The sequence below is a fragment of the Oratosquilla oratoria genome, chromosome 35 (assembly GCF_046742065.1).
Source record: "Oratosquilla oratoria isolate Oo_2021 chromosome 35, ASM4674206v1, whole genome shotgun sequence".
NCBI classification, from domain to species: Eukaryota; Metazoa; Arthropoda; class Malacostraca; order Stomatopoda; family Squillidae; genus Oratosquilla; species Oratosquilla oratoria.
In genome coordinates this window covers 24957362-24970566 of record NC_134811.1, presented here as the reverse complement: position 1 = coordinate 24970566, position 13205 = coordinate 24957362, and the positions used below count along the sequence as shown (strand labels likewise).

At 39.4% G+C, this 13205-nt stretch overlaps 1 protein-coding gene across 1 annotated transcript in view; it reads right to left on the bottom strand.

The window, feature by feature from the left end:
• LOC143018594 (DNA (cytosine-5)-methyltransferase 1-like) overlaps positions 1–13205 on the bottom strand; it is a 61778-nt gene that overhangs the window by 36809 nt on the left and 11764 nt on the right. The window contains exons 6-8 of the mRNA XM_076174096.1: positions 8944–9125; positions 2883–3943; positions 1557–1724 (exon numbers count right to left, since the gene is read on the bottom strand). Of these exons, the coding sequence (XP_076030211.1) occupies positions 1557–1724; positions 2883–3943; positions 8944–9125 (1411 nt within the window). The remainder of the gene's footprint in view (positions 1–1556; positions 1725–2882; positions 3944–8943; positions 9126–13205) is intronic.

Genomic DNA, 13205 nt, shown 5'->3' with positions numbered 1-13205 from the left:
GGTCTAACTTATGTCAGAAATTTTCATAAATACATCTGCACTTTTATTTGAACTGTCCTAGCAATCAAACAATCAAACCTAATGCTCTGTTTGCTTTATTCCTGCCTGTTTCCTGGATTTAATGTCAGGACTCACTGGAACTCCCTAGTCTCTTTTGCACTCTGTTTTCTCTAAAAACATGTTATCTAAGCTATACCTTTCTGGGTTGTGTAAACCTACATTTAACAAGCTGCACTTTGAAATATTAAAGTCCATTTGCCATTTTACCAAACCATATGAACAATTTGTGAAGATCTCCTGCAGAATCTCGGCATCTTCTCCTGACCTAATTAAGTATCCTATTTTAGTGTCATCTGCAAACTTTCTAGCATCACTATTAATCCCATTGACCATGTTGTCTTTATACATAATGAACAATAAGGGACCCAAAATCAAGCACTGGAGAACTCCATCAGAAACACTCCCCCATTTGGATTTTACACCATTTATGGTGACTATGTTGTTTTCTGTCACTGATCCACACTTTAATCTGATCAAATACTTTTCCTCCTATGCCATGGGCTTTGACTTTAATAGTCTCTGGTGGGGCACCTTGTCTAACGCTGTGCTAGAGTCAAGGTAAATAACACTGTAACTATCATTATCTGACACCTTGTAGACATTAGTGTAAAAAGATAAAAGATTAGTTATACATGACTTACTTTGGAGAGCCTATACTGTGAGTCACAAATCAAATTATGTCTCTCAATTTGATCTCTGATTCTATTAACTATTATTGATTCAAGAATTTTACCTATAACTGACGTTAAACTGATTGGCCTGTAGTTGCATATAGATGATTTATCTTACTTTTTTTAAAAATGAACAATGTTTATTTACCCCCAATCAATAGGCACAAAACCAGTGTTTACTGACTTGTTAAATATTTCTGTTAACTGGTCACACATTTCAAAATTACATTCTTTAAGCACTCTCAGGATTTTGTAGCTTTAAGTCTGTCAATCTGTTTGATTCCTTCTACCTTATTAATGCTGATGTAAGATAATCTACTCCTGTCATCCCCACTGAAAACTGGGTCACAGTCAGGTACCATATCTAATGTCTCCTTTTTGTAAACACAATGAGTAAATATGTTAAATACCTCGCTCATTTATTTCTCCAAATCTGCAATGACATCTTTGTCAAATTTAGTTGGGCCTATCCTTTATTTTTTGTTCTGTCAAGATGAAAGAAACCCTTCTGGTTGGATCTTGCTTGTCTGGCAACCTTAATTTCATAGTTACATTTCACTGTATGCGTGTTCTTTTTAACCAGTCTTGCCACATTGTTATATTTGAATATATGGCGAGTTTTTCCATTTTTGATTCTGATTCAAAGTCCTCTTTTTATTCCGATCTCATTTTTCAGTCTACCCATCATCCATTTGGGAGTATTAGTATGCCTCCATGTTGCCCTGAGGGGCAATAAGTACTAGTACTTACGGCTATATTTAGTAAACTAGACATTCTTCAAACTCCAAAATCTCATATCCATAGAACCTTGCATACAACACTCACCTTTAAAACCTTTGGAGGATCTTCAAACCTTCCAAACTGTGGGTTGTACCACATCTGGTACCAAAAAGTGATGCCATCATTATCCTTTACAGGATAATCTACATCTGGATCACTTGTTCCTCCAAGCTCACACCAGTTTGAGGGCTGCTTGTGTTCAATAACTTTTGCCTGGTGAATAAAATTTTTATCAATTCAAGAAATTACCCAAGAATTCACTTTCACTGATTTGAAATAAAAATCTAATCATAAAAAAACAAAATATTAAATTCACTCTGAATGGTTTGATGGGAAGGTGTTGCTACATCAGGTATGTCCTCAGATTCTTTAAGGAGTACATGGGCAGAATGGAATATACATATAACAATGGCTATTTCCCCCTTACAGAGGGGGGGGCATATAATCCACTCACATTAACCTCCCTCCCTCCCTCTTATCTTGGCTCCTCCTGGTTGACGGGTCATCCCTGCATCTAGCCCACTGCCCTGGGTCAGAAGCAGTGTAGCAAGACAGCATATCCAAAGCAAGGCCACTTCATTTAATTGGTGACCCCCCTCTACATCCCCTCATGCAGAAAGAGAGAAGATAAAGAGAAATCTCTTCAGGCTGCGTCAAAATATCATTAATATACTCCCTCACCCCCCATCCCACACACACTCCCTTCCATGCATCACAGCATCATCCATATACAACCATTCTCCATTCTCCATTCACCCCTATCTTCTGTCTTCATATATTGAACAAGCTTACCAGCTATTCCACCATAATTACTCATCCCTTCATCAGGCATTCCACATGGCTTTCATTTCTTTTGATGCACTTTAAATCTATTCTTTTTGCCATAACCTTATCACTCTACTCTTCCATTAAACTCAGTCTCCTGACAATCCCCACTACTGAAATCAAACCTTCCTATTGTCTTCTATATTCAAAAGCCCTTTTAAATACAATACCCATCTTCTACTCATTGCCTTCATTTCCATGAATATCTGTTCATCTACATTCTTTGCCCTCATCACTACCGGACTCACTTTCCCTCACTCATTTCACTTCATTCCAAAACATTTAATCTTTTCAAGATTCTCTATCAGCCTCATGCCCTGCCTCAAGCAAAATGAAAGCGAAGTTAACAGGAAAGCAGATGTATTTACATACTTGCAGTGTATGGGGTTGAAGCATTAATCCATACACTACAACTAGATACAACTGCTCTCCTCTTAAGTTCCCTCACTTTGCATTTTGCTTTAACCCTCTTTACTCTATACTTCTCATATGCTTCTTCATATCTTCTTGGATATATGTCATATACACCTGAATAAAAAATATTACCTTTCTCATGACTGAATCCAGAAGTGTATCTTCACAGTCATCCATCAGGAACAGTTCAAGGGGGTCTGCTGCCTCTCCAAGAACTGTGTCTGACCCCCTACAAAACCAATCAGCATGGAAATGTTTTTCTCCTCTTGAACTCTCCCACATATGATTTACACGAGCTATGTAGACTGGAGTTTTTGGATCATCTGGCTCCACCAACACACTATCTCCAACATTAACTACTTCTTCATTGATAACAACTGAAGAATAGTAAGTCCGTTTTCCTTGTACTACTAGTGGTTCTCCTTGCCAAGATATGCGATGTGTATGCTTGCGAGTACGGTGTTTGCTAACAACAGGCTTGCTATCCAATTTAATGTTTTCCATGTCTTCCTGGAGAGTATCATCATCCTCTGCTTCAGCCACCATCATGTTGGGACATTTTCTGTTAATACAACACTGCTTTGCTCTTCCTGTTCCACCAAATTTGACCATGTCCTTGCAGTGTTTGCACTCACCACAATCTGGAGACTGACAAGCCTCACACACTCCACATCGCATTCTTCTAGCAGTATCTTTATAGTCATCATTTTGGTCAATTTGATCTGCAAAGAAGGATTCAAAGAGGTTGTGTACAAGTGCTGTAGTTGTTGCTTTAGACCACTTTGGCATTTTATCAATCTTAATTCGAGGAGTTCTTCGCATGGCTCTCCTCTTGCCTAAGGTAACTCCAGCAAGCCTTATAAGTGACCGCATGCAAGGTGTTGTGATCAAGACCTCCTCGCCATCAGGTGCAGCCAAATCAAAGCTATGCACTTGATCACAAACAAACTGGGCATGTCTTAGCAAGTTATCTTCAGTTAACTTCCCTAAGCCTTTTGGAGGAACTGTAACTTCAAGCTTGTTAAGAAGATCTTCGTAGCTTGCATCCGAGTCATGAGTGAGGAACTCAATAACCAACTTGCTTATATGAATCTTCTCTTGCACAGCATCAATGAAAGTGGTATAAGCTTCACTTGGCTCCATTAGAATGTATTCAGCAAAAGCTGTAGAGAATCCAATTAAAGCTTTCTCACCTGCAACAAAAGAAGACAAATAATCTTTCGTTACATAAATTTATGTAGTGTGGTAAAATTTCAAGGTAAGTTAGTTCCAAAGTCATGCAACTCCCAAATTAACTATATTGGTACAGCCTCTAGATCCTGTGGCATTTTGGATACCCTCCCAAACCATTAGTCCATACCCACAAAATGTGGCAGATAGGTCAGCCAATGCACTAACTTACCCTTACCAATTAATTTTATGCTGACTTTCCCCAAAAAAATTTACAGAGTAGACAAGAACATTCCCTTGGGCAATGTCATTTCTTCATCCAATTACAACCACTTTTCATTCATTCTTATCTTATATATCCTCTCTCTTCCTTGCTCAACAGACATTCCTCATGCATCCAATGTTATCTTCACCTCATTCTTGATCTTCCCTCACAATTTATCCCACCCACTTTTTGTTAGATTTTCTTCACCCATTCTTTCCATATGTCCAAACCATCTCAGTAGTCTTTGATCTATACTATCTGCCATATTTCTCACTCCACCTCTCATTGTCACACCTACCATACTCCTTTAACATTTCATCTTAAATATATCTAGGCTCTTATTTTCTGCTTCCTTCAAATTCCAAATCTATTCCATACAGTGCCATGGGTACAGTCACACCCTCATACAACCCTTACATTTACATTCATTCCTTGCTATCTACTTTACAATTTACCTAAAGATCAGTACTAAAGGACACAATAAAAGAGACTTCATTGTGGCATATGTTCTCCCCAAGGCAAGAGCTTGGGATGAAACTGAATATTAAGAAATGTTAAAGGATACAACTCTTTTCCTAGAGAAAAATATGGAACAAAGAAGTAACATAGTCCTTATTGGAGAATTTAATTGTGGTGACATCAACCGGGAGGAATGGGAAGCAAGCAGCAAAGCAGATTCCTGAGGAAATACACTGTTGAGTATAGTAATGGAGAACACAATGACCCAGTGGATAAAGGAAGTGACCCGGGTAAGAGATGACACTTCCACAAGATTAGATCTGTTACTAACCAAAAAGTCAGACATCATCAGCCCAATAGGAAGAAGTGACCATATCACAATTGAATTTCAGCTGGGGGATGAGAAAAAAGCCAAGGAATCAATAATACAGGCAAGGGAGACTATTTTCGGAGAGCAGATTACTTAGGGTTGAGAAAATTCTTGGAAGAAACAAACTGGGAGGAATTCATTAATACCACAGGAATAGGGATGGAATGGGAAACCTTTCTTGACATTTACAACCTAGAACAGAACAAACATGTACAAAAAACGAGATTGGTTTAACAAAAAGTGTGAGATTACGAAAAAGGCCTGGGATGTGGCTTGGGGAAAATGAAAGAAGAAAAGAAGCAATAAAACAAAAGAAGCTTACAAACAAGTGGGGATTGACTATACCAGAATTCAAAAAGAGAGCAATTTTGAAAGAGGTGTAGTAGAAAAATACAAAGATAAAACCAAAACTGTTTTAAAGGTTCATAAATGGTAAATTGAGACACAGGAAAGAAATCACCAAGTTAATAGTCAGTGGTGAGGTCTTGGAAGAGGCCTCAGATCAGGCAGAAATAATAAATGAAGGTTTCCAATCCGTCTTCACAAAAGAGCACAACTTTTTGGAGAAAAGTGAGGGGAGCAAAAAAACCAGGTTTAGCAGACATAAATGTAGAAGTTTGGGAAGTGCTCAATCTCCTGGGATCATTGGATGTGACAAAAGCTTCAGGACCTGACAGGATCTCAAACTGGATACTTAAAGAATGTAGGGAACAACTAGCAGACAAGATCCAGTCTTATTACATGTTCATTGAAAGAAGGCATTGTGCCACTTGATTGGAAAAGGGCAAATGTGGAAACAGGGAAACACCACTAAATTATAGGCCAGTATCACTAACCAACACAATAGTGAAATTATGTGAAAGGATTGTGAAAGATTGATGGATAAAATATCTTGAAAAGATGAACATTCTGAGAGACCACCAGTTTGGCTTCAGATCTGGAAGGTCATGTGTGTCAAACCTTTTAAGCTTTTACTGAAGAGTGATTAATGTGCTGCAAGAGAGAGAGGGGTGGGTGGACTATGTGTACCTGGACCTAGAAGGCATTTGATAAAGTACCTCACAGTTGACTTATGAAACTGGGGCATACTGGAGGACTGAGAGGCAAACTATTAGAATGGATTAAATACTTTTTGAAGGAAAGATACATGAGGACAGTAGTAAAGGACAGGATGTCAAGCTGGAGGGCAGTAACAAGCAGAGTTCCATAAGGGTCAGTGCTTGCACCAATAATGTTTCTTGTCTATGTTAATGACACAATGGAACAACAAGCTATGCCAACATGTTTGCAGATAATGCAAAAATCATGAGAAGAATGAAAAATGAAGAGGACGGTAGAATATTGCAAAAAGATCTAAATAATATTTTTGCATGGAGTCAAGAATGGGAAATGAAGTTCAATACCAAAAAATGCAAAGTACTGGAAATGGGTAATAGTGGCAAAAGGCCATCCTTAAACTATTCCTTGTGAAGCGAACCCATTACAAAAGCAAGAGGAGAGACTTGGGAGTGTTGATAAAAGACAACCTGTTACCTGACAGACATGTCAGCAGGATTGTGGGAGAGACATATGGACTACTGCAGAAGATTAAAGTGGCATTCCATTATATGGATGAAGAGATGATGAATAAACTCATTGAAACCCTGATACATCCAAGACTGAAATATGCGTCAGTAGTATGGTCCCAAACACAGAATGAAGGATATAAGCAAGATTGAGAGACTACAAAGGGCAGCAACCAAACTGATCCCTAGCCTGGTTGATAAACCATAAGAGGAAAGACTAAAGGTACTGGGTTTACCAACTTTGAAAGATCAAAGAGAAAGAGGTGTCATGATTAGTGTTCAGGTCACTAAAGGGTATAGATTGCATTGATAGAAGAGATCAGTAAATTAAGAAAGGCCATATGTTGAAAGGATGTGAAGAATGTATAAATATGCGGAATTGCCTAGAAGGTGATATAGCCCAAGCTCAAATAATGAGTTCAAATCTACATACATACATACATATACCAAGGCTTTTTCCCCCTTACAAGGGAGGTAGCCAAAAAGGAAAAGGCATAAAATCATTCCCACCCATTCCATCCCTGAATACACTCCACACCCCTCCACCCTCCCTCTCATCTTAGCACCTCCTGGATGACGGGTCATCCCTGCACCTTGTCCACTGCCCTGGGTCAGAAGCAGTGTCGCAAGACACAGCACATCCATAGCAAGGCCGCTTCATTAAATCGGCGACCCCCCCTCTCCATCCCCCCATGCATAACAGAGAAGACGGGGAGAAATCCCTTCGGGCTGCGTCAAAATCTAAATATGATAATTGGAAACAAAAAATATGGATTAAGCTGGAACTATACATGAATTAGAGTCTAGGTATGTTAGAAAATTAGAGAATAGGAGACAGGACCCAATGACCATTGATCCTTTCCTGTCTACTACAATTAGGTAAATACTTGCTTCTCTTACTCATACTTCCACTCCTCTATTCCTTGCTCAATTTCATCCTCTCACACTTTAAACTCAACTTCAACCATATCATCCTCACTTCTTGTACATCTCATCACCTTATTTTTGCCCACCTTTACTTACAACTTTCTGCTCTCACACATCCTTCCAATCTCCATCACTAACTGCTTCAGTCTGGCTTCGGACTCTGCTACAAGCAAAGTGTTGTCTGCAAACAACTGGCTTACTTATCATTTCCCTCTGGTCTCACTCACCAATTCCAAAACCTTCCTAGCAAACTTTAAACCTACTGCCTTCACAAACCTATCCATATACAGACTGAAAAACTATTGTGACATTGCAGAGCCCTGGTACTGCTCAACCTTCACCTTGAATCACTCACCCACCTATGCCTCAACTTTTTGTGAGAGAATTTTTTTTTATCCCCTCACTGTCCCATTTAGTTAACTATTACAACATTCATGGAACATAGTGGCAGCATGCTTCTCCCCACCTTGAAACACTATCTATCTATATACCCCCACCCATCCCACTACTGCTGTTCTTTAGTGGAGTGGCAATGTGGGGATGAGACTTGGTGGGACCTTCAAATACAAAAAACAAACAATTAGCTGTGCTAAAATGCAGAAACTAAAATCCTCTCCACAGAGCATATGAAAATAATAGGCATACAATTCTATGTAAGATCCCTCAAACCCACCCTTCCCTTCCCATCACACAAATGTAGCTCAAGAAACACAGGAAAACAAACTAATCAATATTCTACCAAAACATAACCCCCCAGAACTCCACAATACTTCCATGCAAGAACACATACTATCTATATACCAAGGACCTCTTCCCCCTTATAATGGAAGCAGCTAACCAAGGCATGCACCTACTCTCAACCATCACCCATTTGTTTCCCTCTCATCTTAGATCCTTGTGGATGAAAGGTCATCCCTGTCTCCCACCCACTCCCGGAGTCAGAAGCAATGCAGCAAGACATAGCACATCCACAGCAACCCTCCCTTCTCATCCCCTTAAGCAAAAAATTGAGAAGGTGGGGGAAATCATTTCGGGCTGTGCCAAAATATCACCCTTACACAGCCTTTTCTTCACCCACACCTATCCCCTCCCTTCTCTTTTCTCTGCTCAACAGGCATTCCCCTCTAGTTCAAAGCTCCTTTTACTCCATCCATCCATCTCATCCTTAGTCATCCCCTCAAATTCACTCCATCCACCTCTGCTTTCCACACTCTTTTTATTAATCCTTCTGTGAGTTATACTTGCACATTTTAGTCCAGAAGTGGAGATAGGACTTCTGAGCAAGATTGAGCATTTTCTTTTCCAGAATTGAAACTTCACTTATTACATGTAATCAACTTATTCTTGAAGTATATCAAACCTTGAACTATCTTCATGATGGCCTCATGTCACCCAACTTTCAAAATAATTTTCACTATTAATGTACTTAATACTTACCACCATCAAATCCAGAGACCCACCACTCATTGATAGGCCCTAATTCCTTTGTTGCAATGCCACCTTCTGCAGTCGGATTTTCATCATAAATTGGTTTCATGTAACCAGAGAAATAAAGAAGGACATTGCGCTCAATCAAACCACCATCAATTGGACACAAATGGCCTTCCTTGTCATAAACACTGTACAAGAAAAGATAACAATATAAATAAGTAAATAAATAAAGAACAACTAAACATACATCTACAAATAAAAATAAATAGCAAATACATGAAGCAGAATATGCAATGAGAAGTATTACTATTGCTGAGTAGCCCTTAGCATCAACAGAATATGACAATTGAATTAGGAATGAAACTTCTCACCCTTTCCAGCTGAGATTATATATTCTGTACCCTGTGCTGGGGTACAGACCCATATTGTAAGGAACTGACAGCATGGCTAAATACAATCAATACTTTAGGAACTGTTCTGAGGTACCCCTAAAGACTAGATCAGTGGTTCTTAACCTTTTTTGGCTGCAACCCAAAATCCTGTCCAGATTGACTACAGTGACCCTTACATTCATAAACAATTTTATTTAAATTACAAAATACTTGTGCTTGTAATAACGTGTGACAGAAACAATGTTTTGCTTAACCTTAGGTAATAATGACTTAGGAATTCCACAATCAGGATACATACATACATATACCAAAGGCTTCCCCCTTACAAGGGAGGTAGCCAAAAAGAAAAAGGCACAAAAAACATCCCCACCCATTCCATCCCTAATACACTACACTCCCCTTCATCCACTACCCTCCCTCTTATCTTGGCACCTCCTGGATGATGGGTCATCCCTGCATCTTGTCCACTGCCCTGGGTCAGAGGCAGTGACGCAAGACATAGCACATCCACAGCTAGGCCGCTTCATTAAATTGGCGACACCCCCTCTCTGTCCCCTCATGCATAAAAGGAGAAGACTGGGAGAAATCCCTTCGGGCTGCATCAAATTTTCCTTACATATATTACCTCAGCCCCCATCCCTACACCCATTCCACCTCATGCATCACATCATCATCATCCATATACAACCATTCTCCATTCACCCGTCTTGTCCTCTCCCATCCTTCCTCAACAGACATTCCCCTCTTCTCCAAAGCCCCTTTCACCCCCATCCATCCATCTCATCCTAGGTCCCCCACATGTTCACTCCCTCCACTTCTGCCTTCCATACCCCTTTTACTAGTCTTTCTTCACTAATTCTTTCCATGTGTCCAAACCATCCCAATACAGGTAGTCGTCGACTTACGACCGAGTTCGGTTCCGACAGACAGGTCGTAAGTCGATCTGGACGCAAGTCGGTCTATATATATATATATATAGTATATATTACCCTTTATATATAATATATATATATATATGTATTGTATATTTAGCATACTGAAATAATCTTAGCATCTTTGAACTATTTGTATAGCATTTTTAACCTTTTTATAATTTCATCTGATTTTCTTTGGGAAACGTAGCCTAGGCCTAAGCATATTGAATAAAATCCTATCATCTTTGACCTATGATATTTAATACTGTATTTGTTAACCTTTGTATTATTTTACCATCAGACTTTCTTTAGGAAACGTATGCATACTGAATAAAATCTTATTATCTTTGAGCTACGTTGTTTAGTATTCATTAACTTTTTATCATTTTCGTTAGGAAACATAGCCTAGGCCTACGCATACTGAATAAAGTCCTGTCATCTTTGACCTACAAATCCTTTTTTGTTGGTTACATTAAAATCATTGTAAAGCAAAATTAGAAAAAAAATATTTCGAAACACATTCTTTTCGTTTACGTACTGTACCAAAAATATTGTTATCGACAACAGACTAGGCATAAACAAAGTTTAATGTTACATTTTATTAATCGCAAAACAAAAATACAAAATGCTGTACCGAACATTTTGTCATCGACAACAGACTAGGCATAAAAAAATACTGTTACATTTTATTAATTGCAAAACATAAAAATACAAAATGTAAGGCAAAATTAGGATTTTTTTTATTTCAACAAAACACATTCTTTTTGTTTAAGTACTGTACCGAACATATTGTAATCGACAACAAACTAGCGTAGGCATAAAAAGTTTGTTATATTTTATTAATTGCAAAACATACAAAAATACAAAATGCAATGCAAATTTAGGAAACATTTTACTTCAAACAAACAAAATGAAAGAATATTTAGCTGGCTGGGATGCTGACGCTGCCGGCAGCCTGCCAAAACTATCGTACTCGCGTCTCGCAGCATGCGGAATAATGTACTGCACTGCCAGGCATAGCATTGCAATTCTATTACTCTATTAAATGTTAGATATTATTGCACTATCTCGTGGTCGTAAAGTCGATCAGTCGTAAGTCGCATAGGTCGTAAGTCGACGACTACCTGTATACTTTCATCCACCCATCTCCCAACTCCCTTACCACCCCTATTCTCCTCCTCACCTCCTCATTTCTTACTCTATCCAGCCTAGTAACCCCTATCATACTTCTCAGACACCTCATCTCAAACACATTCAAACTCTTCCTCTCTTATGTTCCATGTTTCTGCACCATACAATGCTGTTGGCACAATCACTCCTTCATACAATCTCCTCTTAGCATCCATTCCCAAATGTCTATTCCTCATTACACTTTTTAATCCACCAAGGCATTTACTCGCTTCTCGCAATCTACATTCTACCTCCACCTTCACTCCTCCCTTCCCTGTCACATTTGCACCCAAGTATCTAAAACTATCCACTTCCTCCAGTTGCTCTCCCTTAATGCTCACTTCCAGTCTGCTGCCACTTTCACCCCTTGTACATCTCATCACCTTACTTTTACCCACATTTATCTTCAACTTTCTTCTTTCACACACTCTCCCGAACTGTCACCAACTTCCTCAATTCCTCCTCTGATCCTGCTACAAAGGCAGTGTCGTCCGCAAACAACAGCTGGCTCACCTCCCACTTTTCTTAATTTTCTTTAACCATCTCCAATCCCTGACCCACCACCCTTGCATTTACCTCTCGCACCACCCCATCCATGTACAAGTTGAACAGCCAGGGTGACATAACACATCCTTGACAAAGTCCCACCTTTACCTCAAACCACTCACTCTCCATTTCTAGTCCTGACACATGCTCTACTACTCTCATAAAAACTCTTGACAGCTCCTAGAAGCTTTCTTCCTATCCTGTATATCTGCAATACCTCCCATAGTGCCTTCCTGTCTACCCTGTCATAAGCCTTTTCCAGATCCATAAAAGACTAAAAAACATCCTTACCTTTTCCTATAGCTTTCTCACATATCTGTCTTACCACAAAGATCTGATCTACACAACCCCTACCTGTCCTAAATCCACACTGTTCCTCGCTAATTACGCCCTCTGTTACTCTCCTAATCCTCTCAATCAAGATCCTCCCATAAGCCTTCCCAACTACACTTAACAAGCTAATCCCTCTGAAACTGCTACTCACACTTGTCCCCTTTTCCCTTGTAAAGTGGAACTATACAGGCACTCCTCCAGTCCTCTGGCTCTCTTCCCTCTCTCCAGCAAACATTAAATAACCTCATCAGCCAGTCCATCACTGTACCTCCTTTTTTTCTTTCTTAGACATTCTGCATGTTATCCATCCAGACCAGGTGCCTTACCTGCTTTCATCATCTTAACAACTGCCTTCACTTCATCCTTCCTTATTTCTCCTCCATTTTCCTCACTCATCACTCTCATTTTCTTAGCACTACCCACTGCAACTATCTTTCCCTTCCTATCCTCCTTCACATTTAGCAACTCCCTAAAATACTCTGCCCATCTTCCCCTTACTGCCTTCTCTTCCATTATCATCTCTCCATCTCCACTTTTTACCTTTTCTTCTCTACTTGATTCGCCTCCTCTTCCTCTCTTAATTTCTTTCCAAAACATCTTTTTATTTCTTTCAAAATTTTCTGTCATACTTTTACCCCATAGCACATCTGCTCTCCTCTTTGCCTCCCTTACCTTGTGCTTTACTTCTCTTTTCTTTTCTTTGTACCTCTCATATGACTCCCTCATCCTATTTTGTAACCAATCTGTGAAAGTTTGCTTCTTCTCTTCTACAACTTTCTTTGTTTCCTCATCCCACCACTCACTACCCTTTCTTCTATTTCCTCCCGTCCTTCTTGTTCCACATACCATCTTTGCACATTTTGTGACTCCCTCCTTGAACCATCCCCACTCCTCCACTCCTAGCTCTACTCTA